The 26,213-nt window shown below is 39.6% G+C and overlaps 2 protein-coding genes across 2 annotated transcripts; one reads left to right on the top strand and one right to left on the bottom strand.

Annotated features, from left to right (window-relative positions):
* Positions 1–655: 655 nt before the first annotated feature.
* Positions 656–9,641, top strand: LOC149943424 (uncharacterized). The gene is made up of 4 exons (XM_090176090.1): positions 656–673; positions 1,418–3,915; positions 7,981–8,358; positions 9,446–9,641. Exons 1-4 carry the CDS (start codon positions 656–658, stop codon positions 9,627–9,629), a joined length of 3,078 nt encoding a protein of 1,025 aa, XP_090032216.1. The 3' UTR covers positions 9,630–9,641.
* Positions 9,642–12,165: 2,524 nt separating this feature from the next.
* On the bottom strand, positions 12,166–24,732 carry LOC149943423 (cytochrome P450 2J5-like). Its single transcript, XM_090176089.1, has 7 exons — positions 24,485–24,732; positions 23,212–23,336; positions 13,588–13,993; positions 13,241–13,347; positions 12,711–12,966; positions 12,445–12,635; positions 12,166–12,376 (listed from the first exon to the last, which is right to left on the bottom strand). Exons 1-7 carry the CDS (start codon positions 24,730–24,732, stop codon positions 12,201–12,203), a joined length of 1,509 nt encoding a protein of 502 aa, XP_090032215.1. The 3' UTR covers positions 12,166–12,200.
* Between the last annotated feature and the right edge of the window lie 1,481 nt (positions 24,733–26,213).

The following is a 26,213-nucleotide window of genomic DNA, read 5'->3' as shown; positions in this document are numbered from 1 at the left end:
CCCAAACAAAGCGGGAAAATTAAGGAAAAAATATTCGAAATTCAAAATGAGATTGGCCTTCGTAATTCATTATTACATAGAAAAAAATGACAACGCGAGAAGTGGGTCGCGTATTGGGTCAGGTTTACGATATTCGCGCGGTGCGAACGGGTCCGGGTTTGTAACTGGCGCTTTCTGAGTGTCAAAGCAATCTTAGAAGTTAATAGGACGGTCTTCGATAAAATGAAAACCAGGATCGCGAATTGCGACACATTTCAAGCTTGTTGAACAAAGTGAATGTCGCGGGTGTTTGCCGCCGCCATTAGCGAAATTTGTATTCATTTTGGAATCGGTTATTTAGCGAACGCGACAGCGATTCTGGGAATAGAGGTCGCGAGTCGCGCCTCCCACCCTGTTCCATCCATCCATCCAAGCGGGGAAACACCAGCGTTGACTAAGGCCACTTGAGGAGGACCATTATTCATTTGGGGACATTTGTGGAAGATTTAGGCTGTAGCGGACTACGCAACCGGAGAACGCGTCGCCAAGTGCCCGTGTTTCAATTGATCAAGAACTGGGTAAACGGTACTTGGATAGAAAGTAATTTGTTCTCGACTTCGACATGTTCACTAGACTCGATAAATTTCCCTGAAAGCGCTCTCTGACATTTTCAATTATGACGTTAATTTTCAAGGTAAGAATGTTTTTTCATTTTTAACTGTTAACAGTAAATTCTCTGAAATTATGGCTAACAAGTAAGTGTTATTACAATTTAGAATCCAATGTTTTACGTTAGTGATTGTAATTTCAAAAAAATACTTTATCGATTTTTTTTTCTGTTAGCTGAATTTTTTACAGCCACAATAACCTGTGAGAATTAATCAGGTGCTACCGAAATATTTTTTTCAAAGTTTTAAATTAATAGACGTATGTTTTTTAGAATTTCTCAAAATTTGAGATTATGGTGATATCTTTATATTGATAATTTAGAATTTGTTGCGACGTGTAATAGCTTTGCGTTCTTTTAGATTAAGAATTTTTGTTTTTACATTTGTATATCTAAAAGAAACTGAATGATTTTGAATTAAAAATATTTATACGAAAGGTACAAATTCGCAAATTATATTAAATATTTAGTACATGTATGAAAATAAAACGTACTAGCTGTTGATTTACTTAAAATAAATCATTATCTAAACTATCTGGTTGCGCCAAACTTAAAATTTACGTCAGAAATTCAAACAGTAGATCTTTATACCCTTTTGTAGCAATTTTGGCTATCCTCGGAAAAGTGCTTATATACATGAAGCCAGTTATAAATTCAGCAACTTAGTATTTAAATTATACGTAGTGAAATTTTTGTTTTTTTTACTTAAAAAATAACTTTATCATAGTTTGTTATTGATACGGTGCTGCAACATTTTATTTCTTGTTTCAGAAAACCGGACACTCATTTTTACTGTTGTATGCCGCGATTACGTTGTGTCGCGCGACTACTTACGTTGACCGAGCTTTCAAAGCGTTAGAGCCAGATTTCGATCAGGTTCGTCAGTCGGAAACGAACAACCGGGAACCTTCGACCTCCAGCGAGCACCGATTGGACTCGATTTCGAAACAAGGCCTATCTAAGATAGGTCCAGCGGCGCGTACCGACAATTTCTACATTCCAGAAGTGTTTCTTCAAAACAGAATCAACTTTCATCCGCATCAGGGTGGACATGGACACCTGGCTCAGCTTCGATCCAATGAACCCATTCGTATGGCCACCATTATGTTGCGAAACATTCCACCGAGACAATTTGCACCCCAACAACTTCTTAACTCACGCGGACGCTCTCTCGATTTGTTCGACAGGAGACCGGGAAACGAAGGAGCTTTCATCCATCATCCTGCCCAGTTTTCGATGCTCTTCAACCACGAAAACATCCCCCAATCTTATAATTCTGCCCAAAATCAGGGACCAAATATCGGGCATTTCACACCAACATCTAACCGAGTACTCAACGGTGAACGTTACGCACCGACATCTAATCCAGAACAAAACCGTGAACGTTACGCCCCGACATTTAATTCAGAACAAAACGGTGAACGTTACGCACCGACATCTAATCCAGAACAAAACGGTGAACGTTACTCTCCATCATCTAATCCAGAACAAAATGGTGAACGTTACGCTTCGAAATCTAATCCAGACCAAAATGGTGAACGTTACTCTCCATCATCTAATCCAGAACAAAACGGTGAACCTTACGCTCCAACATCTAATCCAGAACAAAATGGTGAACGTTACTCTCCATCATCTAATCCAGAACAAAACGGTGAACCTTACGCTCCAACATCTAATCCAGAACAAAATGGTGAACATTACTCTCCATCATCTAATCCAGAACAAAACGGTGATGTTTTAACTCCGACATCTAATCAAGAGCAAGATAACCGTCCAATTATAATGTTTCATCAAAATATTCCACCACATATCAGAGGCCCCAATCTAATATCAAATACAAATTCGTTTTATGGTAATCCTAGAAATCCTAGTGACCGGCAACCAAGTTCTACGAACGATTTGGTTCGTTCAAGAGTCAAACCCACTGCGGCTAATATCACCAACCCAATTGAAATTGGGTACGTTCAATTCCCGCCACCTCCTCCAGTGCGGTCTAAACTCGTCCAACAGTCATCTCAGCCGTTGTCCGATTCGGTTGAGAAAAATGCGCCTCTGAAAAGCCAAAATGAATACAACCCACAATTCAAACCGTTCAACTTTACATCGCAGAATATTTTCCCTGGTTATTCAGAGAAAGCTAAGTACAACTATTCTTTTAACCCTTTCGAGAAATCGGGGTTCAATTATTCTTTCGGGACTTTCGAGAAACCTTGGAGCAATAATAATTCTAGTGGCGAAAACGGACCGGCTCCAAAACCATTTTGGAACCCTCCGCCTGGGTTTTTCACGGACCCCTTTTCTAATTCCGATGCTAACGACACCGAAGGAAGCAAAAGTAGTTTTAGACCTAATATACCGACGTTCGAATTCAACTATACCAACGCCGAAAATGGCTGGATAAACACCAACAAGAACTCATTCCCTTATCCTAGTCCAGATGTTTTCCCAAGTCCAGGAACTTATAACTACAGCAGCGAAGAAGATGTTGACGGTTGGAAAAGGCCTCCGAACTTCACGGAACCAAATTCAACGTGGAACAAAAGCTCTTATCCATATCCGATTCCAAACTTAGATCCACCACCGGGATTTTTCGCCAACTCATTCCCAAATAAGGTTCCTAATTTTGACAACAACGAAACCTTCGTTCCAATCTGGCTGAAAGGGCAAGCCGGAAATAAATCAATCTCAAACGGAATCCCAGATTTTTTTTCGGAGCAAAAGTTCTTCAATAGCTTTAATAATGGTTTCCCGCAACCCGGGTATCCCGGACATCCCTGGTTCGGGAAAGGTCACAACCGTACAGACGAGAGTACCGGAGATTCGAACGTAGAACGCGAAACTCCTCCTAATGAGAAGTACCATTACTACAAACCCCCAATCGCGAAAGACCCGGATGCTCCGAACATTTCGGGTAATTATAGCTACGACGAAGAAAAATACGAGGACATAACGCCCGGCCAACCAATCGACCAGGAACCTAAACCTCAACCACTGGGCTTAGAGGATGGTGGAGACGATCCGTTGTACGTGCGTATACCTCCGAAGTTGGGGTCGTCATCTGAGAAAGAAGGCGAGGCTTACGGCAGTAAGGAGAGTAGCACCAATGCCCAGCAAATATCGGAGCCCAATTATAAAGCATTGGCTTCAACCATAACTTACAATAAACACCGAGAGCATGTGGTACAAAGTATCCCTTTGGATTTCAACCGTCCCTCTTGCGCCAATGATTCCAAAGATTCATTCTGCTTAAACGATCCGGAATATCCCAGGTAAGATATTGCGTCACTTCTAATTAAAATGCAACAAAAGTGGCGTGGTAAAAACTAAATGGCAAAATCTGCTCCAACTGCATCATGACACTGGAAAAAGAGAGAAAATTGTGGCACGAGATAGTTAAAAAAAGGCCGTCTTAGGCGCTTTTGTACAGCACCCAAGGTACTAGCTTCAGTGCAATAGGCGCTTCAATAAAACATCTTCAAGGAAATCGCCAAGAAGTAATATATCCAAGAGCCAGGACCTGGAATCTACTGTTTAATAGGTGCTAGTAAAAATAATGAAAACTTTTAACCTTTAAACAGAACGTCGTGTGTTTGCTAAGCCGTAATATGTCAAAAAAAGCTACCAGGTTAAAAGCAAACACTTGTTGCATACCGTACAGGTGAAAAGTTTCCATTATTTCAACAAGCACTATATAAACAGTATAACTTGCAGGTCCTAGCTCTCGGAAACATTAATTCTTGGCGATTTCCTTGAGGATGTTTTATTGAAGGGCCTATTTGAGCAGGTTCTGCCACGTATTTTCCCCCACGCCACTTTTGCTGCCCTTTAAAAATATGAGCACGGAAACTAATAACTACTCAAAAATAAAGGTGAGGGATAATTATTTATTGAAAGAAACCAGTTGTTGGGATGTAAATTGTTTTTAATACCCTGACAACGCAAGGTATAATAGCTTAAACTATACGTTCTAACGGAAGCCAGTCTCTAAGCCAAAACGGAGAAGAATTTACCACGCGTATTTCCCAGGGCCGGACTTAGAGATCCTGGGCCCATAGGCAGATAAGGAGTCTGGGCCCCCTTTTCACGCGCTGCATTTACTCTTATCCCTGGAACTAGGCTGTGCCTGAATTTCCCCGATTCAGCGTAGAAGTCTGAGCTCTACGGTTATATTACTAAATAAAAGCTCTTAACAATCGTCGACTAAATATGCGATAATTATGCAACATTGCGATTTAAGGCTGCGTCCGTAAACTGCACCAGGCAGAAATTTTGGTAATATTAAAACCAAATCTTCTACCTAGGAAATTCTCCAATATAAATTACGATTGATATCATAGATTTATGCCTTCGAATACAGTAATTACGGTCACTCGAGGCCCCTTCCAAGGATGGACCTAGGCGGAAATACGGCACTGGTATTTCCCCTCTAGCGATGTAAAATGTAAAACTTAAACAGCCTATAGGGATATCTATTTATTCCTCTGTAATAGTCTTAGAAAAATATTATGTGAAGTATGTCGTCGGACCTGCAAAGGTACACATTTTAAGCCTACAACGTTAGTAGTATAAGCAGATATATATCATACGTGTACACTTTTGGCTCTAATAAGAGAGGGTAATTATAATAATAATAATAATAATAATTCAATTCAAACTTTTTTTATTCTGTATAAAAACATGTTTAAACACCTTTAAAATTTGATAAAATTAGTGAATTTATTAGTCCATTATGAAAAGGGATAATAAAGCTAAACCCTAAACAAATTTGAAGAAATTTAAAAACTTACTAATAGCTTGTACCGAGAGGTCTTCGAGCAAACAAAAAGACGCGAAACTCGGACCAAATAGATCTTAGAGTGAATAATTAAATTAAATATAATAAAATAGCCAGAAATTCCAGCGGTAGACCGGTTTCGTCCTATTTGGGACTCGTCAGTAACGTGCGGGAAATCTGGCTTGCGACTATAACACCAAGAATGTATTTATTTATTATTAGGAAGAATGATTATGCACCGGGCACGTTGAACGCCTTTCCCCCGTCTCGCGCGGGGGGAAAGACAAAACGTCACCGGCGTTTGATTTCCATCGCGTTAGGTGACGTAAATTTTAAGCAGCCAATGAAATACCGGGACTATTCGTTTTATTTTAAGCGGAGGAGCGTACTGGGGGGACCAACGGGTGGATTGTGAGAAAGGCTAAAAACCGTCTCGACATGGACATTTTCTTTCACTTTCCCTCCGCAGACCGCACGCGGAGCAAGCGCGCGCAGGGAACAGAGCGCTGTTATAGCGCGAACAGCGCGTGATTAAAGTCCTAAAACGTCACCGCGAAAGAAAATGGCAGATCGCTTGGCGGGTAAATTTGGCTCGTTTAAAAATTAATTTCTCGTCATTAAAAAAAGATACAATTTTACGACTGATATTTTTGAGTTTATTTAAACATGACCTTTCAAATAAATCCAAATCTTACCCAACCTGAACTTTTCCTTTAAGTTAAAAGGAACCACCTATGGACTGCTAATTTTATCATGCAGTCCATAGGTGGTTCCTTTTAACTTAACCTTTAAAATTTGTACAGAGTTAGTTTGTTGTTATGTTATTTTCTTTGGTATATTAAAAAAAACGTATATTGAAAAATAAAGTAAAAATCAATACATAATTTAAAATATCACAAATGGATACATTTTTGTTTGTCGAGTATAGTTAAAAATTAAAAGTTTTTACAAAAATTGTTATAAAGGCCCATTTTCATGCTCGCTGGTAGCGGATAAAAATTGACAAAATTCGCATCCGCCACTCGCAAGCGTGAAAATAAAGCTAAAATATCTGTTTGAAACAGATCGACGCGGAAAGTGAAAAAGTGTGTAGCGGAAGCGGATTTTGTCGATTTTTATCCGCTACCAGCGAGCATGAAAATGGGGCTTTAGAGTTACTTATTATTAAGTATAGTTAAAAACAGTTAAAATCCATTTCTTTAAGCCGTCCCATCACGTTAATTTTAAAGGTGTTAATATTCTGGTTATACAAGTCTAAGGGTAAATTACTATTATGGTTATTATGGTTAGACAAGTCTAAGGGTAAATTACTATTATGGTTATTATGGTTATACAAGTCTAAGGGTAAATTACTATTATGGTTATACAAGTCTAAGAGTAAATTACTATTATGGTTATTATGGTTATACAAGTCTAAGGGTAAATTACTATTATGGTTATTATGGTTATACAAGTCTAAGGGTAAATTACTATTATGGTTATTATGGTTATACAAGTCTAAGGGTAAATTACTATTATGGTTAATATGGTTATACAAGTCTTCGGGTAAATTACTATTATGGTTATACATTTTGTTAAAGTTATTTTCAATGCGAGTGATAGGGTTAACAGATTTAAAATTTTTGATATAAAACATTTCCATGTTACGTGTATTATTTTTAGGTATTTTAAATTGTAAACATGTTAATAATTACGGACAGCAAATTTGATTGTTAATGAGTTTTGTAAATAAAAACAGCTTCTTGTAAGTTTAGTCGGTTGAATATCGTATTAAGTTTACATTTTAACAAGGTTTTATCATAATTAGTATCACTCGATTTACAAAAGTTTTTAGTGTATAAGTAATCAAATTTACGTTGGACCCTTTCGGCTTGTATTTTTATATAATGACTGCATATAATAATAATAATAATAATCAACAGGGCTAATACCAATCAAGACACCACCTTGGGCCCAAGTCATTGAGCGCCTTTTAATGCCATCTAGGAGCAACAAACACAATGACAATGCAGCTAGCCTTTAAACACGCTAACGCAGTGTTGTGTACAAATTTCATTAGATTAGCCTTAACGCTAAGTGTTTTACGAAAATGGGGAAGACAATTTCCGAATTTTCCCCTTCCAACGGCAGCAGGCGCTATAGTGTCTAACCAATGAAAACTGTACAAAAGAAAATTCACGACGGGTTAATAATAATAATAATAATAATAATCAGCTAGGCTAATACCCAAGGCACCACCTTAGGCCTAAGTCATCAAGCGACTTTTGAAGCCATTAATTCAGGTGGCCGGGTTACAATGCGTAGGAGGGTTGAGTTATCCTTGTGTGGGGTGCTGTGTTTGTTGCTCCTAGATGCCATTAATTTAGGTGGCAGGAAGGTTACAAGACCTTCCTGCCACGCGGGCCAACAGCTCCCTCCATTTACTATTACCGTTGTACTCAATAAGTTTACGGAAAGGGGAGAACTCGGTGAAAACCCATTTAACCAGTGGGGAGAAACCTAGCAAAGTTTACGCGGGAGTCGTTCCTTTTGCACTCATTCAATGTATTTTTTACCTTAGGAATCTGATTGAAAGAGCAATGGAGGAAAATGGTTCGTTGTCCATGTTGTTGTATCGAGACAACTCTGGCTCTCTGTCGTCGAAGTACTACGCTACATCGACGGTGTTTCCTCCAACGGACGAACTGATGAGGCATCGTAACGAGAAGGACGGAGGCATCCTGAACAGTCCCAGTTTGGATTTGGAAATGCAAAGGAAGACCATCAGGGGCTCGGACGAAGAAGAGGACGAGTTGAACTCGTATCGGTGCTCGTCGACGGTGCACTACGCCAAACCCTCCCGCGCCAAGAACATCAAAGGAGATTGGAAAGTCATTGTCAATTTAGGCGAAGACAGCGAATCTGGAGCTGAACAAGTAGTTCGTCTGGAGCTATGCACGTAAGTTCTTCTAACTGATTGACTTACGCGAAAACACGTATTTATAACGAAGCCATTTGAGGTACGAACATGAAGATCCAAAAATGGTTCAGCAGATATTTTGGTGTTGGTCCTTTTGATCGAAAAATATGTGATCGACAGTCGATCATTATACGTTGCAATTGATCGAAATTCCATTTGATCGAATCCCATTTGTCATTTGTTTCATAAGATCGAACCTTCAAATGATCGAATACTATTTGATCGAATTCAAAAGTATTTATAGTACCAGTTGGTATGTTTTTATTTTACCGAATGTCAATATGAAGTGCAGAAGGAATAATGATGGAATAATTCATTGCTTAAGTGCAGAAGGAATAATAATTCATTGCTTTAACTGTATTAAGCCACAAAGATGAAGAGATTTTTACTTTATACACTATATGATGGAATTTTTTTATGACATCGACGATAACGGCCCGTTGTTTTTGATATATATAAATAGGGTCAGGTTAGGTTAAGTTAGGTTAGGTTGATGTACGCGCGCCGTAGGCGCGTATGCACCGTTGCCTTTTCGATTTACTCCCAAAAACTAGTAGTTTTACCCTACAGTAGCTTTCGATCAAATTTCGTTCGATCAAATGCCATTCGATCAAATGCCATTCGATCAAATGCAATTCGATCAAATGGGACCCGTTCGATCATTTGGGAATCGATCAAATAGACTCAAACCCGATTTGAATGTTTTTATTTGAACTATAGATGGCGCAATTTTAAACATTTGTCGATAAGGAAATAAATGATTTATTTCAAAACATATCTTCCAACACTATTTTTAGAGATGTTTCACGTAATAACTAATTAACTATAAATGAAAATTCATATTAGGAAACCTTCTGCATAAAAAGAAATACGAAATAAATATTTTAAGATAATTTGAAATTACTGTTTGTAACTGTTGGCGCCATCTGGTAAGACTTCGGGAATTTAAAACTCGGCCTGTAAATGGATCATCTTCTTTATCAAATGTATATCAATCTTTTAGTAAACTTTTCAAAAATCTTTAACTTTTATTATATTCAAAGCATTACGTGTGTTTTGTTTACAGAAATGTCAATTCCGAGTGTATCTATTCCGGTCAGAAGGTCGAGTCGACATGCTACCAGAAACAAGAGAAATATAGACTTCTGGCATGGACGAGGGCTAAAGGACTGCACGCTGACATGTTTTATTTGCCAGTCGCCTGCTCATGTTTTGTAGGATCCGCGAATGTGTTAGACCAGCGTGTATAATTGGAAATGATAAATAAATGTTTTTTTTTATACAGTATGTATTCTAATAAATAATAATCAGCTAAGCTAATACGCAAGGCACCGCCATAGGCCTAAGTCAACTTGTAAAACCAATTACCAGTGGCCCAGTTATACTGCGTAGGAGGGTGGTGGTAAGCCCATCTTGCCACGCGAGCCAACAGCTCCCTACACTTACTATTACCGTTAACATCGGCAAGTTTTTATGGAAAGGGGAAACCAATTTAAACAGTGGGGAGAGAACCTGCAAATTCACCGCAGAAGGAGTGGTTCCGAGTTTTCACCCAGTTCCTGTGGGTACGTTCAGTAACAGTTAACGAAAAAAAAACCGATGGATTTATATTTTCCACCGATGATCTTTTTCGTCATAATGACGTAGTAAGTTGTTGAACGCTTTTATTCAGTCATCGGTGTTTTTTTTTAAAATGGCGTTGAATTAATAGTAGTTTTACGTCAGAAATGATATCAGTCATCGGAAAAACCGGCTCTTCCAGCCGATGACTTCGGTGAGTAACCGATAACCATCGTGACGTCAAAACCGGAAACACGAAAAAGCGTACAGTAAGAAACCGATGTCAGCGATTACTAATCGGTGAGTCCGATGAGCGCTGCTGAACGTACCCACAATTAAGCTGGGATCAAACCCGGCTCCTCTTGCTGCACTCAAGTCACATTTATTTTCCTCGTTCCAATAAGACGTCGTTTAAGAAGTTAATTCCGTGAATATTAGTTTATTATTTGGTTCTCCTGTAATGCAGGATTAAGCTTTGTCCCTAACAGCCTTTGGATTTACTTCAGAGTGTTCTCTCGTTGTTTTGGGCCATCGCTGTTGGGGAAGGTAGGGATGACTCATCCTTGGACACCAGTACCACTTATTCGATTTACAAAAGGTTCAATCTTTAAATGAGGCTGATTATCCAAGACTAATGACGTCAATTGGTGAAGTACACTCCTAGTTTCTGACGAGGCTAATTTTTCCCGTGACGGAATCTTCAATTTACATTATCGTCATGAGTGGCAGCAAGAAAATCCGCACGTGAGTGTCGTCAGGTCCCATCGAGTGCAGTTTAGTCTCAACGTCTGGTGCGTAATAGATCAATTCATTTGAGAACGAGCATCTGGCCTTTTTCACAATACTCTCTCGAAAACATACATAAACATAAACCTAAGCCTTATATACGGCAGCTTTGCTTAAGTTTAGTACTTCCATTGGAGACAGTTTAACTGTTATTAACACTTAAAGGGATCCATCACTCGCAACAGGGGGAGGCATAGGGGTAACATAAAATCCAGACTTGCAGTGTGCTTGAAAACCAGTTTTTTTGTGACCTAATAGGCCGGGGTAGGCCTGGGGCCTACTTGAAATTTTGGTAGGGGCCTCCAAATTATTTAATATAAAAAAATTCTGTAATTTGTTTGCGAAATAATTTATTTATTTATTAATTTTCCAATATTTAACGACACTGCTGTTTTTATTCCTTTCAAAGGTAGAGTAACTTTTCTTTGACAGTAGTTTATTTTTTAGTTTTAATTTTTCGCGAGCGCTACTATATTTAAATTGTATCTTTAATTTTATCTTTACAAATTAATGGTTCTTGAACTTACTTAATTTAGTGTACCTACGTCGACCTACGTACATTCATTTTCGTAAAGTTGTAACTTGTAAGTTCTGATGTAAGGGATGTACATGCGAAGTACCGAAGGAATGAATGTAAAATTGATAGACTGGAATTCAGTGGTAGAAATAAGTAAATAACCACTCATTTGTTAAGTGTTATCGGTACACAAAGAAGGATCAACACACACTCAATTTTTGGTAATGTTTAAATTCATAATTAACTCTAATTTTTCGTCGCGTACCCATTTTACCCAAACATTTCTCCACTTGTTTCAAAAAAATTAAATAATCCACGTGGATGGATTTGAAAAAATTGTGGTGGGGGGCCTCCAAATGGTTGGCCTACCTCCCCAAAAATCCTGGCGCCGCTACTGAATTTTATTCAATGTAATCAAAATCAGATGAAACGATTTTTAACCACCTGTAGAAATAAAGCTTAGAAATTCATACGGTTTCTTTAATGACTCTCTTAAAAGTTTTTATTACTTACTAATAACACAACAAGGATATTTAAATTAAAAAAGTAGATGAGTTAACATAATAAAATAAGAATAACCGATTTTATCTGATCAGATAAGATGAAGTTGGACTTTTATTTTAACCTTTATATTAAAGTTTTAATTTTTGGGGCCAAATATATTGTCTTCATGGTGAAGTAAAAAGCATATATTGTATTAAATAATGCGCAAAATACTTCAGTTTTCAAATCAGAGTTACGGTGATTTATTATCAAATATGATTTGGAAAAAATTGGACTTTAACTATCTCGTAAGCGTACTGCTTATATTGCATTATAGAATTAGCTATTAAACAAACAATACTTAAATAAAATCTAAATTATTAAGCATACAAATTGAGCAAAATAAGAAATCTTTGATAAACTTAATTCTTTTTGGCTCTGTTACGGTAAGTTTGTAGATTAGTCTTAAGACACTTTACTCTCTAAGTTTGAAAACGAATCTAGCATTTTCCAGCCTAATTGCGATTGAGGAGATGACTTTGGTGTTGAGTCCTTCTTTCGGAGGAAGTATTTGAAATTTCTGCGACACGGCGCTCATGTACAAGAAAATATTCATCCTGGCAATTCCTTCTCCGGGACAGCTCCTCTTCCCTGAAAAAGGCACAAAAGCAAAGATTTAGAAAATGGAATTGAATCTTCTTTGGCTAATGAATACGCACCCAAAGAGAAGGCGACGATATAGTCAACCATCTTGTTTAACTTTTTCCCGTCTTTGGACACGAATCGTTCGGGTCTGAAGACTTCGGGATCTCCCCAGATTTTCTTGTCAGCGTTGACGGACCAGTAAACCATTAAGAGAGCCGCTCCTTTTGGGGCGTCATATCCTCCAACCTTGTCGTCTTCCAGAATTCTAGAAACCAGTATATTGTATGTCAACTGGCTGATTTCCGCTTCAAATCTGTTCTCATCTTTTCAAATAACTCACAGCCTTTCTTCGTTAACGGGTATCATGTTTTGGTGTCGGAGAACCTCCAGCAAGACGGCTTGGGTGTAAGGCAGTTCCTGTCTGTCGCTCCATTCCGGTAACCGGTCCTTGCCGACGATGGAAATGATCTCCTTGTGCATCTTTTCCTGGACTTCGGGGTAGAGAACCAAGTTTTGGAAAACCCATTCGAGGGCAAGCTGCATCACTTCCGCTCCAACCACGATCAGTAACGTCGAATTTGATACCAGAGATTGTTCTGTTGTGAAAATTTTGTAGTTTTTAGAAATGTACTGTCTATTTTACAGTATGAGAGTGTAATCTTGGACAAATTAACTAATTGACCCGATACATAAGCAAAAGCTCTGTTCTTCAAATCGCCCGCTAGCGCTCCTACAAATAAAATTGTGAACCCATGAGACTATGGAGTGTGATAAGTGAGGCTTACAATAATACCCCTTTTATCATAAATCTGACTAACATACTATCATCGCAACACTATAGGTTGTGGAACAGTTGGATTCGATACAAACTCGTGAAAGACTTGTCAGGATTTTGCATGATCTCCTGTAGGTAGAAGTCCATGAAATCTTTGTTGTAGCCCTCTTGGTATTCTGTCTCGTGTTTTTCCAATTGTTTCCTGCAAATCACGGGTGAAAATGTCTATCGTTACGAAATATTGTACCCTGTCTGGTAGAAAAGTAGGGAATGGCTTTGAAATATCATATTATCTATATAATTTATTTATGAATATAAATATTTTATTAATCTATATTAACCGATGAAGATGTTTCGACAATTTTATAGCCATTTCATAGCTATTTATAATGATAATATCTAAAACTTTACAAGAATTTCATAATTGAAGAAAGTGACTTACTCGACCTCCCCTTTGAGAGCGGAGAGAGATTGAATACCTTTTCTTATTTCCGAATCGAACAATGAAAAGAATTGGCCGAGTAACGGGTAGTAGTACTTCTTCTTATTCGCAACCAAATAATTTTGAAAACTAGCCTGAAAATTCTGGATGATGTTCGACATTTTCGAGTTCGGATCGAAGGTGGTGTTGGCCATCATTTGTAAGATGAGGTTGTTGGCCTCGTGCACCAGGACGTCTCTCAAGCGAACCGCGCTTCCTTCGTGGTCTCGCAAGGTCTTCATGAACCGGGCGACGTGGTCTTGAGCCGTGATGGCCCCGTGTGTTCGGCCCATTCCGAGTTCTCTGAAGGATTGCAACATGAAGCGACGCTGATCCTTCCAGTCAGGTCCGCTCATTTCACCCATACCTTAAACAGTAATGGTGGATTCAATTGGTTAATGAAAAAGTTGGCCAACTGAAACATTCTTATTTGATAAAGCTGCGTAGTTAGAATTTACTAAGGTAAGAAAAAATACTTAATTATTTGCTATGGATATACGAATATTACGTCGAATCGGTCACATCCCTACCGTTTTCTAATAAAATGGACATCATATCATTTTCGGCCATGTTTTTACTGACCGAATACGGATAACAAATAAACCCTTTCGGAAGAAAGAAATATCCCAACACCCCATTGTTTCAAAAGTTGTGCAATATTTTCTTGCTCCAAATTGGTTGAAGAGATAAGGTATGCCGTGACGTCAGAGCGGTTCTCCGAGAGGAGCGACAAAAAGTTGAGGCTAGTTGAACTCGGTACGGGTCTGAGCGCCTGATCGCCGGTATCAGCCTCATATTTTACTCGCATAGTGTGCGATATACATCGCCGGTTTTGGTACCAGCAACTGTTGCCGGTACGGGAAACTACATAGTGTGCGACAGCCTTTATTAGCACAGTCAGAGGTACGACAGTGTACACTGAGTTCGCGGAGTGACCTACCCATCGGAGGGGACACAGTCCCTTAGGAGGGGTTATACAATCACCGTGTCTGGTGGGTGTGTGTGTCTGTCTGGGCTGTGAACGCGTTCGCATTTTCGGAGCAAAGTGTAATCGCTGCGTACGCAGTTTCTTAGAATTAGGGAAAAGGTTTTTCCAGACCGAGCGTTATGGTAAACGTCTCAACGTCCAAATGGCAGGATTTCCACCAAATGTTCATGGTATACTTCATAGTATCATTTTGCGATCGCATCGGGCGGGTTTCGAACCCGAGCCCTCCTGCGTTACAGGCGAATGTTCTACCCCAGAACCACGGATACAAGTTACGATTTACTGAAAATTATAAACTCAGCTTAAACGGAAGAGAATATTAATAGTTTTTTTAAGTCTTACATTTTTTACCTATGAAATTATAAAGGTCAAATCTTGTTTTAGCGCAGTCAGCAGAGATAAGAGGGTTAAAGGGTAGAACCCGTGGGTGGTCCACTTAGTTAGTTTTTTGTCTATCGGTACTTCTGAACCGTTAAGGGTCATTTAGGAATACAATTTCAAGTGGGGAGAGCGCCTCGAACTATCGTCCGAGTCGGTTCTTTTTTCGTTCGCTGCGTGTTTTCGGTTCGCCCCCTTTTCGGGTTAGCTTAGATTTTTGCGCAGTTGTGTTTCCCTTCCCTTTTAGGGCAATTGTTTCTCTTTAGCCCTAGGCCGTACTTATTCACTATTTCCTCCATCGAGTCACGGCCGGTGCAAGAAGATAACTAGTATTTGTTTGTTTTAATTCCTTTTTCCTTGTGTTCCCGTTATTTATTCTTTTAGCTTTTGCGGGTTTCTCTTCTTCTTACCCTTTGGGGGTGTCAGCTTAAGTCGTCATGGGTAAAAGGTCTCATACCGCTGACCCTGGCGCGTCCGGTCCAAACCACCCCCCTTGTAAAGTAGGATTGGTCAAGAGTCCTCCTCCACTGATTTTCGTAGCTTCCGACTCTAACACTTCCCTGGCTCTATCGGCCAGGGACGTGATAACTTCCCCTGATATTGATCGCGCCGATATCTCCGATATTCGTCTATTGCCGAATGGACGGATTTCCATTACTCCTGTTAACTCTATCGCTGCTGGCAAGCTTCGAGTCCTTAAACACCTTCATGACATTCCGGTCAAACTGATCGACGCTCCGAATCTACAACCTCTCCACCGCCGTAAAATCATTCGTGTTCATTCAGGTCAAAGGGTTCAAATTTATGGTGAGTTTTTTTACGTCTTACCTTTTGAAGATCGTCCTATGCGTTGTCGCCAGTGTCTGCACTACGGGCACACTGAAAAGCGATGTTGTCAACCTAAAATTAAGTGGCGCGGCTCTCGTTGTAGAGAGACGCATCCCCAGACTGACAGCTGTGCGAAACCATGCAAATGCAATCATTGCAAGGGCCCCCACCCTAGTTTTTCTCGACTCTGCCCTATTTTTGGGAAAGAAGTGGAAATTAAGAAATTCCAGGCGGAGAAAGGAATTACTTTCTCGGAAGCTCGGATCTCAGTCACTGCAAATTATGCTGCCGCGGCCAGAGCTGCCCCTGTGACCCCTCCTTTCACCGCTGGCGCAATGGATTTCCCCCCGGCTCCCACCCTACGTTCCACTAAACCATCATGGGGTTTACAACCATCTCCTCTTATCCGCACCTAGGATGCTTCATCTGAAGTCTTCGTTGAGTCCTCAGCCACTGCTTCTCGTACTGCTGTGGTCTCTGCTGTTGTGGCGGAGTTTATTATGCCTTTTCTCCTTGATCTCACTTCCTCTTTACAGGATCCTCGACTGGTTTCCATGATCACCCGGAAACCTGAAATAAAAGGCTTCAAAAGTCGCTTGATGACTTAGGCCTATGGTGGTGCCTTGGGTATTAGCCTAGCTGATTATTATTATTATTTATTTATTTATTATTATCACCAGTGTGGCCGTGTCACACTTCAGCAATTTATCTGACACTGTGGATGCCCAACTAGCTAAACTTGGAAAGTCTGGTAGGCGATCTAAGTCTTCCGCAATGGACATCGCCGATCCTTCCAATGAATCTTGATTATAGTTTCCTTCAGTGGGATATTAGTGGAGTTCGGGCCCACCTAGGTTTCTTGTCTCAATTGTGAATCCAAACGTCTCCCACAGTTGTTGGTCTCCAAGAGACTTTTCTTTCGGAATCTTCAACTCTCAATTTACGTTTTGTTCGTTACTCCGTCTATCGTAGTGATCGTTCTGGCCGCCCTGGAGGAGGTGTGGCCCTGCTGGTCTCCTCCTCTGTGCTTACGGATAACGGCAGTGACCATCTCCCTTTGCTTATTAGCTGCTCCGAAGGCGGTGCTACTGTAAATAATGCCGATCCTCGTTGGGATTACGCTCGAGCCGACTGGAATCACTTCCACTCCCTTGCTGGTCAATTGTTTGCAGGTTGGACTTCCTCACCCTCATTAGATTCCAATGTAGAGACCTTTACTTCCATGTTGTCACTGCAACTCATTCCACCATCCCTGTCCATGGCTCTAGTCCTGGATCTCTCTCCGAGAACTCCTCCGTGGTGGTTTAATCGTATTGCCATTTCCCCTAGGGCCACTGCTGCGGCTCGACGTAGGGCGCATCGGACTAAACGTCCTGACGATCTTCAAACTGCTCACCGGCTCACGGTGCGTGCTAAGTGTCTTGTCCGTCAGTCCCGTACCTCTTCTTGGCGTACTTTCTGTTCGCATCTATCTAATGCGGCTCCACTTCCTTCCCTGTGGCGGAAGGTTCGCTGGTTTGACGCTACTCCTCCCACTTCTCCGATTCCCCCTTTGCAATCCCGTGTCCTCGGCTGCAGTGGCCGCTGACGTTTTGGCCTTGCATTTCTCTTACGCTGCAGTGGCGGGTACTAGGCATAGTCCCTTGGCCCCTGCCTTTGCGCCCTCCGCCCTTTCGCGCTCTTTCACGATGGATGAGCTTTTTTACTTGGAGCACCGAAGTCTGCGGCTATAGGTACGCTGGAAGTTGTAAGCTTTGTCCCTCCTCTGTCTGTACATCGCGATATAGAACTATTGAAGTACGGGATTCACTGCTTCACCTGTCCTCTTTCCCACTTTCTTGCAGAATGGATGTCCCCAACTAATCTCACTTCCGCTTCCCTTCGTGGGGCTCTAGCTCATTTTTCTCTTATTCACAAGGTCGACATTCTGTATCGGTCTATCCTACGTGCCCCTCTGGCGTCGTATTCCCCCCCCTGGACCAGATCCCCGTTCTATGTTGACGGGGATTGGCTGGAGGGGCCGAAAGCAACCTCTCTCCCAATGGAGTTAGCTGATAAATTTCCTGCCGATTGTCTCTCTATCCATTGGATCATTGTGTAGTGTTTACCGACGGTTCACGTCGTCCTAATGACATGTACTCCGGGCTGGCTTTCTATATTCCTAGCCTGGATGTCACCTACTCCTTCCGCACTTCCTCTGATTTGTCAATCTGCCGCGTCGAACTTGCGGCAATTGTCCAGGCTGCCCTCTGGCTCCTGGATCATCGCATTTATAGCGCGACGATTTGCTCGGACTCCCGCTCTGCTCTTGCGATACTTAGCCGCGCAGTTGGGTACAGATCCCTTATTACTCCCACTTGCTTCTCGGCTTCGAGATTGTCCTACTGCCCGCTTCTCACTTCTGTGGGTTCCCGCGCACGTAGGGATTTCCGGTAATGAGTTTGCCGATAGAGCTGCTAAAGGTGCCACTGCTTCCCTGGTATCGCCTTATATTTTCTCTCCTGCTGACACTTTACAATGCCGCAGGACTCTTTCTGGTGCATTGATGACCTCCTGGACACTTCACTTCTCGGCGCTATCTACCGGACGTTTTCTGTATTCGGTCCAACCGAAGCCACGGTACCCAAACATTTGGCACCTCCGCTTGCGGCGATCACTAGAGCGTCCGTTCTTCTTGGCCCTGTTAGATCACTTCCCTACTTCTGTCGTGCTTTATCGCTTCGATCGTGCGCCTTCCCCGTCATGCTCAGAATGGGCACTATTCGGTGACCTTGACCATTATCTTTTTTCGTGTCCCCGATTCGCGGCTCACCGCGGCCCTTTAGTACGCTGCCTTACTGGTCTTCCGTTACATAATAGTGGCTCTCATTAGTTCTTACCCATGCGCATCAACCTGCATCGCAGCGGGGCCCTTTCAGTGTTCCTCTCTCACCTCATTTCTGTTGACCTTCTCTAGTCTTCTCTCTTACTCATATGGCTTTAATCAATGTGCAGGGAGTCTAAGGATTGCTTACAATCCGACGCCTTACTCGTTTCTCACAAAAAAAATACAATTTCAAATGGTATACAACGCGCTTTTTTTTCTTTTGCTTACTTTACTCGTAACTTCGTAATTTATTTTACGTGTTTTCTCATAGGCTTTAAATGGGTGATACATTTTCATTAATGTGGTTACGTTGGTTTTATTTATTTTGAGGTATGCGCTGTTGTTTAGCCTTCAATATTCAGTTAAGGGTTTTTTGTGTGCGTTATAAGCCGGGAATTATTAACGGTAAGGTGTTTTTGGTTTTTTCTATTACAATTTTCATTACCGTGGGTATATGGATTGACATCTTCTAGATTTCTAAGTATTTGAATTACCTTGTTGTTTGATTGGGTTATTATTAAATATTTTTATTGCGAATTTCTGCTCATATAATGTTTATTACTGTGGGTATTTAGATTGACTTTTTCTTGATTCCTAAGTATTTTAATTAACTTGTTACTTGGTTGGGTTATTATTTTATATTTTTCTATTGGTAATAACCAATTGTTTTATTTCGTCTATCGAAAGTGTGATAATGTGGGGGAGAATTCATGTCTACAATTTTTTATTTGCATAGATTTTTATCGGCTTCGTTGGGTTGCCGTCATGCGCCCACGCAGTTTTTATTAGTGCTTTCACTTATAGTTTTGTTTTACTTATAAATTTGATTGTTTAAGACAATGGGTTGGTTTTTGTCTATAAAATAGTTTCTCGCACGTATATTTTACGTTTCGTGAGCGTTCTAATAATTATAAATTTTGTATGTTCTATTTCTAATTTTGTTGCTTTGTTAATTTAATAACGTTTTGGGTCAAAGTGGTTTTTTTGTTCTATTGATATTGGAAATTTGTTTAAGGCAATGTTTATAATAATTTTAATAAATATAATACTGGTCGTATTTAAAATTTGGTTATTTTATAATTTGTTTGATTATTTGACGTTATGTCCTTGATGAAATCTCTTTCTCGCGACCGAAAAATTAAAATATAAGCAAACGATGTAAAAATTATATTACAATGCAAGTAATATTATTTAAAAAGTCAAATTTACGAATAACGATGAGGAAAAATCAATAGCGTCTGCTTTAGCCGCTATGTATCTAGGTTTCAATGGCGAACCAAAGGGGGCGTAGCGATAGTTTTCGGTTTAGAATTAACCCATGATTCCTCCCCGTCGCCAAGCATGCTGCCAGTGCTTAGAAGACTAAAACTCTCATCTTTGGCCATTGCCTACGTTATTATAAAGGAGCGTGCACGCGAATTTTCTTGAATTCATTTCTGAATGTTTCAGAACACATTGTGCCACCAGACAGCAAGCGTGGTTTTAGCTCTCAAGTTCACATTGGAACCCACTAAATGCGCCCAACCACTGTATCACAGACGCTATATTGCGCTTTGACTGTAATGAGGTTCTTGAAAAGTTTTAGATAAAAAAGGGTACCTCTGATTTTGCATGACACTCGCGCGTACGACACAGCGAGGGTAATAAATCCAGAAAATCGGCGCACAATGTCTCGTGCCGCTTAAACAAATTCGAAGGCAGATTCGGTCCCCTAATATGTTGCGCAGCGCCCCGTTTTATCTAAAAACATTTCAAGAACCTCATTTCATATACAGGGTGTTTTTTTTTGCTCGAAAAAGTGATTATTTTCAAAAACTATGTTTTTTAGAAAGTTGAAATTTGTACTGTACATTATACGTGCCGGGGGACAGTTTCTACCAAAATTGCATCTAAATCGAAAAATATTTTCACGTTTTTTGAAAATTTAAATTTTAACCGCTAGGTGCTATAATAAAATTGTCAATGAGAAAATTGTAGAGCTTCATCGAAAACGTACAAATAGCGTTGGCGCGAAAAAAATTGACGTATTTTTAACTGAAAAAGTGACAAGTTGGGAAAGCTAAAATAACTTTTTTTGAATTTCATTGGGAAAGTAGTGTAACTTTATGAAAGTCAGAATTTTTTTAATCTGGTGTTTAATGCAATAAACACCGCTGAAAAATCGAGGAGACAATGGCGAAGAAATTAAATTAATTAATTAAATTAAAACTGGCGATTTAAATTACGTAAGATCTGGCGACCTTGATGGCCAATGTGCCGAACCGTTTCACCCTATTCATCGTTTTGAAATACAGTATTTCACATTTCGGGGGTCATGAGGCGTGGCACTCTTTTTGAAACCACAATCTGACTCATTTAGCTATTGGCTTTTCCTATTAGTTTTTTAATCTAATAGGCCTGTGTTTGCATCTAGTCGTATTCGAAACCTATTTTAACCCTGATAGGCGAGAAGATAAATAGACCACAGGTTTAAAGGTCAGTAAAAACCTTAAATTTATTTAGTATTTAAATAACTGTAATACATTTTTGTCGTAATCAATCATGCCTCAATATTCCAGAGCTGATCGTACGGAACTAGTGGCCATTTACTACGCGGAAGGTGGAAGAAATCTACGACGAGTGAGTGAGATCTTTGAGCAACGACATCCAGATAGAAGACCATCCATAACTACTGTAAGGCGAGCTGTAAATGACTTTCACCAGTATGGTAACGTACAACCTCGATTTCATGGGCCTGGTCAGCGGGATATGGACTTTGAAAACACCGTTTTAGCCTATTTTGCCGCATACCCACGTAGTAGTTGTGCCGTGGCGAGTAAGGATTTGGCTTGCAGTAAAACTCGCATTTGGGAAATTTTACAGAGGCATAAGTACGAGGGGTTGGACATTTGCCTATTTTGTGTACGGGATTTTGGATTTTTTAGAAATCGAGGATTTTTTATTGTGGATTTGTTATACAAAGTCTATGGAAGCGAAATTCTTGGATTTTGGATTTGTGGATTTTTTTCCAAAATTTGTACGGGATTTGGACAAATGTCCGACCCCTCGCATAAGTACCATCCTTACAGAGCAACGCTTCACCACGGTTTACGAGATGGAGACGCTCAACAACAGCTGGATTTTTGGAACTGGCTGCTGAATTCCGTGCACGACGACCCACAATTCTTCCGCAACATGCTATTCTCAGATGAATCCTCGTTTGCAAGAGACGACCCTTACAATCACCAAAATAATCATGTTTGGGAAGACACAAATCCACACTGGGGATATGAACACCGTCACTAATTTCAATTTGGGCGCTTGAATGTTTGGATTGGTCTTGTTGGAAACCGGTTAATTGGTCCAGTATTCTTTCCGCAAAATCTAAATGTTTTGTTTTTCATCCTACGAAATTAAAACGTGTAATACCTTCTTCGCCGTTGTCTCCTCGATTTTTCAACGGTGTTTATTGCATTAATAATCAATTAGGCTAATACCTAAGGCACCACCTTAGGCCTAAGTCATCAAGCGGCTTTTGAAGCCTTTAATTCAGGTGACCGGGTTACAATGCGTAGGAGGGTGGTGGCAAGCCCTCATACCACGCAAGCCAACAGCTCCCTACACTAACTATTGCCGTTAACCTCAACAAGTTTTTATGGAAGGGGAAATCGAAGAGCTCTGGGGAAAACCCCTTAAACCAGTGGGGAAAGAACTTGCAAACTCAACGCAGAAGGAGTTGTTCCGAGTTTTCACCCAGTGCTACAAGCTGGGATCGAACCCGGCTCCTCTTGCTGCGAGGCGAAAGTGCTAACCACTCCGGCACCCCACCAGATTAACAAATTTCTGACTTATATAAAATCTTATTTGAGCTTTACCAACTTGTCACTTTTTCAAGTCGTATTTTTTCAGTGAAGAAGACGTCTATTTTTTTCGCGTTAACGCTATTTGTACGTTTTCGGTGACGCTCTACAATTTTATCATTGACAATTTTCTTATAGCACCTAGCGGTTAAAATTTAAATTTTCAAAAAACGTGAAAATATTTTTCGATTTAGATGCAATTTTAGTAGAAGGTGTCCCCCGGCAAGTATAATGTACAGTACAAATTTCAACTTTCTAAAAAACATAGTTTTTGAAAATAATCACTTTTTCGAGGAAAAAAAACCACCCTGTATATGTATACACTTGGAATGTCAAAGTAAGACTATGGTGTCCCACAAGGTTCGTAAAAAATGCTTCTCGCACTGTCCCAGATGATTCTCACAGAAACGGGCTTGGTTTACCATGAAGAGTTTCGACCGCGACTTGTTTAGCTAGACTCGGGTCCTAGTCGACATTATGCCTTGTCTCGGGTAGAAGTTCACTTAACTCTTGTTCTATTTTTAATCATATTTTCTCTAGGTGATTTTACACATAGACCAGTTTCCCGAAGTCTAGCCCGCTTTCGCAACACGGTGGCAATGAATACCTAGACATTCCAAGTGCTCACGCATAAAATTTCCTAATTGCTGGTTGGAGCCCTTAACACTGCCAATATTGAAACGTACTCGGCTGTCCAGGTATGATTTGGAATCCATTTGGGATGCGTCCTGAAAAGTGGTCGTTGAATGAGATATCCTTGATGACATCGTAATCAGTGACCACGATAGTGAGACGGCTCCCAAGGTACAAACTATAAAAATGTTATAAGCATATTGGACGTAAGCTTCAGTATTTCAAGATGGCTGCATTACACTTGGCAATTCAAAAGGCACGTATTTTCAATTGTTTACAAACTTTACTCTAAAATGTATTTATTTTTTAATTTCAATTCTACTAATAAATGTGTTCTTCTTGTGAGTAAGGATTTGTTACTTTTTTAAACATTTGTCCGTATCAGGGAATTGAAAAAAATTTACCTTGCAGGGTCGTAATAAGATTTTTGTGGGGCCCCGGACGTAATGTAATTTGGTGCCTTACAGGTCTATCCGTTCTTGGCAGTAATATTAATTAAATATTGTTTTAATAATGTATAGTTTAATTTTAGTACAACCAGGTTCAAATTGCGTTTGCGTAATACTACAGAAGAAAATACTGATATATATTTCAATTAAATTGGGATAGAAGGGTTTTGTTTTTCTGAAGGCGAACTACAATATTCATTCCCGAATTTTGGTTTGATTAAAAATTTGACGGACAACATTTGTGAGAAACTGTTTTAAGATAAAATATTAGGGTTTCGTTTATTTTTTTAAATAAATATTAGACTACGCTGAAGAAATAATACAATTTTCATTTAGGCTCTTAATATTAAAAAAAAAAATGTTTACATATTACAAATAGCCCTTTCAACATTCATTTCATTTAATTTTATTTTATTTTATTTTATTTTATTTTATTTTATTTTATTTTATTTTATTTTATTTTAATTTTCTTGCTTTCCGATGGTGATAGGGCTACTTCAACCTTGATGTTTTACACTCCTACATTTTTAGAGTCTATAGAAAATTCATACAAATTTATTTGATCCTTTAGAAAATTTTAATTGATTCTATTGAACATTCGTTTTTATAATTGTATATAAATATTTCTATCGGGTTAAAATTTTGTGTAAAATTTATCTCAATGTTTTTTAAGGGATATAGCCTGCATATTATTAATTAAAGCTAAAAAAGTGAAACGACGAATTGCTGACCTTAAAAACTTCTGTGCAACTAATTTCGTAGTACAGGTTTTTATAAATGTCTCTAATTTTCATAGATTCTGTAGAAATTTAGTTTATTTTTTTTCTAGGATTTATATTAAAATTCTATAAAATTTGTTTCGAAAAATGTTTCTTACCTGAAAACCTTCCCGTATTTTTCGGAGAGATTGTGGTAGTAGAGATGTTTAGTGTCTCCGAGGAAAGGCAGATGACCCACTATGGGCCAGCTGAAGGGTCCCGGTGGAAGGTTATACCTCAAATGTTTCAGTTGCCTCTGAATCAGCAACAAGAGGAACAATGTTGTGAGAAACACTAGAACCACTTTAATTTGAGTTTCGACGCCGCCATAGACGTACGACACCAGCCATTCCAATATTTTAAACATCGTTGTTCACTACAAAACTGGACTGATTGCTTTAATGAAGATCTTCATAGAGGTAACCCCTGATGGTATTTTTATTAAACCATGACTGTTGCGTTCTCAAGAATGGTCTGATAGGGCGATATTGCAATCTTGACATTCTTAATATTAGACTAGGCGTGAAACCACAAACTTTATTATAATTTAAGGAACGGGTTATGCCTGTAGCTTCTCCAACGCTATTCGCCCATTTCGACGATGATATGCCCGTGTGGGTCACGTAAAGGGGGAGAGGGGATTTATGGACTTCAAGGCCATTTTTTCAAAATCGAATAGCATACGCGATGACCTTGAAACGCCTAGATTTAAGAGACTGCCAACTAGTTTTCATCCCGCTAAATTACCAGCAAACGGACTCTTATCGCGCCAAATCTTTCGCTGGATAACCCGTCCTTTAAGGTAGAATAAAGTCCGTGGTTAAAATGTAGTTAATAGTTCCCAATTGGAAGGTAACCCAAATCTCTTCCGTGTAAGTAGTTATGTGCAAAATTCCTGCCTCGGCGCCGCAAGGGGGGTAGGAAGCGTGGATTCACGTTACCTTCCCCCGCACGTGCTTTAACAGGTGGCCCTTTACGTGACTAACATTCACATGTGGTTTTTTAGGAGAGTGCATTTTTAACGAGCTTTAATTTCATTGAAATAATTTAATGACATTACAGTGGCTGTCATTACCATTAGGTAGCGCTTCAATGTTTTATATTTTTCAAGCTAAATTTAAAGGATGTAAATTTGACATTATAAAACATTTTATTGGCTGTCAATTTTATATGGTTTTCAAGATACCGAATTAAAAGTATTTATTTTTTCCTGCCATTTTTTATGGCCAATATTTTTTGCGGTAAATAATGTTTGGATATTTCATTGGCAGTCGTATTAGTTTTTCCACACGTACCTGATTGTAACGGATACTTTATTTCTTAAAGGGAAACGGCCAAGCTTTTTCAAATATCGCCTTATTTGCATATCAATATACTTACACGTACCTTATTTTGTCTTAAAAAATTGTTTTTGGCTTAAAACGTTAAAACGCAGAAAAACGCTCAGTATTTGGGTTTGAATTTTCGTTGCCATCTTAAGGTGTATCGCCAGCGCCCGCAGGACCTTAGTGAGCGATTTGCGAACTATCCTAACTTTTAAAATCGTGCAATTTAGGCTTAGGTCTCGTATAACTGGAACGCACCGCGCGCGCAAAACAAATTTTTCGCGTCTTCAGCAGCGCGCGCTTTTATGTTTTTTTTTTTTTTTTCAAAAATAAGAAAGACTTTATTGGTGTATATGGCAGCGGAGGCCTTCACACCATGTGCATCATACAGAATTAGACTACAAATTGAAAGTATATACAAACAGCGATTCAAAAAGAATGTGGTGAAGCGTCTCTATCGCCGCGCACTGACCGGAGCGACACACCGAAGACGTTCTTAAGCGAAAACGGAAAAGCACCGCCG

The sequence above is a fragment of the Leiobunum rupestre genome, chromosome 5, assembly GCF_980474605.1.
Source record: "Leiobunum rupestre chromosome 5, qqLeiRupe1.1.hap1, whole genome shotgun sequence".
Classification (NCBI taxonomy): Eukaryota; Metazoa; Arthropoda; class Arachnida; order Opiliones; family Sclerosomatidae; genus Leiobunum; species Leiobunum rupestre.
The sequence above is the reverse complement of the archived record's forward strand: the minus strand, read 5'-3'. Positions and strand labels throughout refer to the sequence as shown.

Coding starts and splice junctions, on each gene's coding strand:
- LOC149943424 (XM_090176090.1), top strand. Junction 3,916..7,980: donor AACGATCCGGAATATCCCAG/GTAAGATATTGC, acceptor TTTTTACCTTAG/GAATCTGATTGAAAGAGCAA. Junction 8,359..9,445: donor GTTCGTCTGGAGCTATGCAC/GTAAGTTCTTCT, acceptor TTTTGTTTACAG/AAATGTCAATTCCGAGTGTA.
- LOC149943423 (XM_090176089.1), bottom strand. CDS start 24,732: ATGTTTAAAATATTGGAATGGCTGGTGTCGTACGTCTATGGCGGCGTC. Junction 12,636..12,710: donor CCCGTTAACGAAGAAAGGCT/GTGAGTTATTTG, acceptor ACTGGTTTCTAG/AATTCTGGAAGACGACAAGG. Junction 12,377..12,444: donor TATCGTCGCCTTCTCTTTGG/GTGCGTATTCAT, acceptor TGCCTTTTTCAG/GGAAGAGGAGCTGTCCCGGA.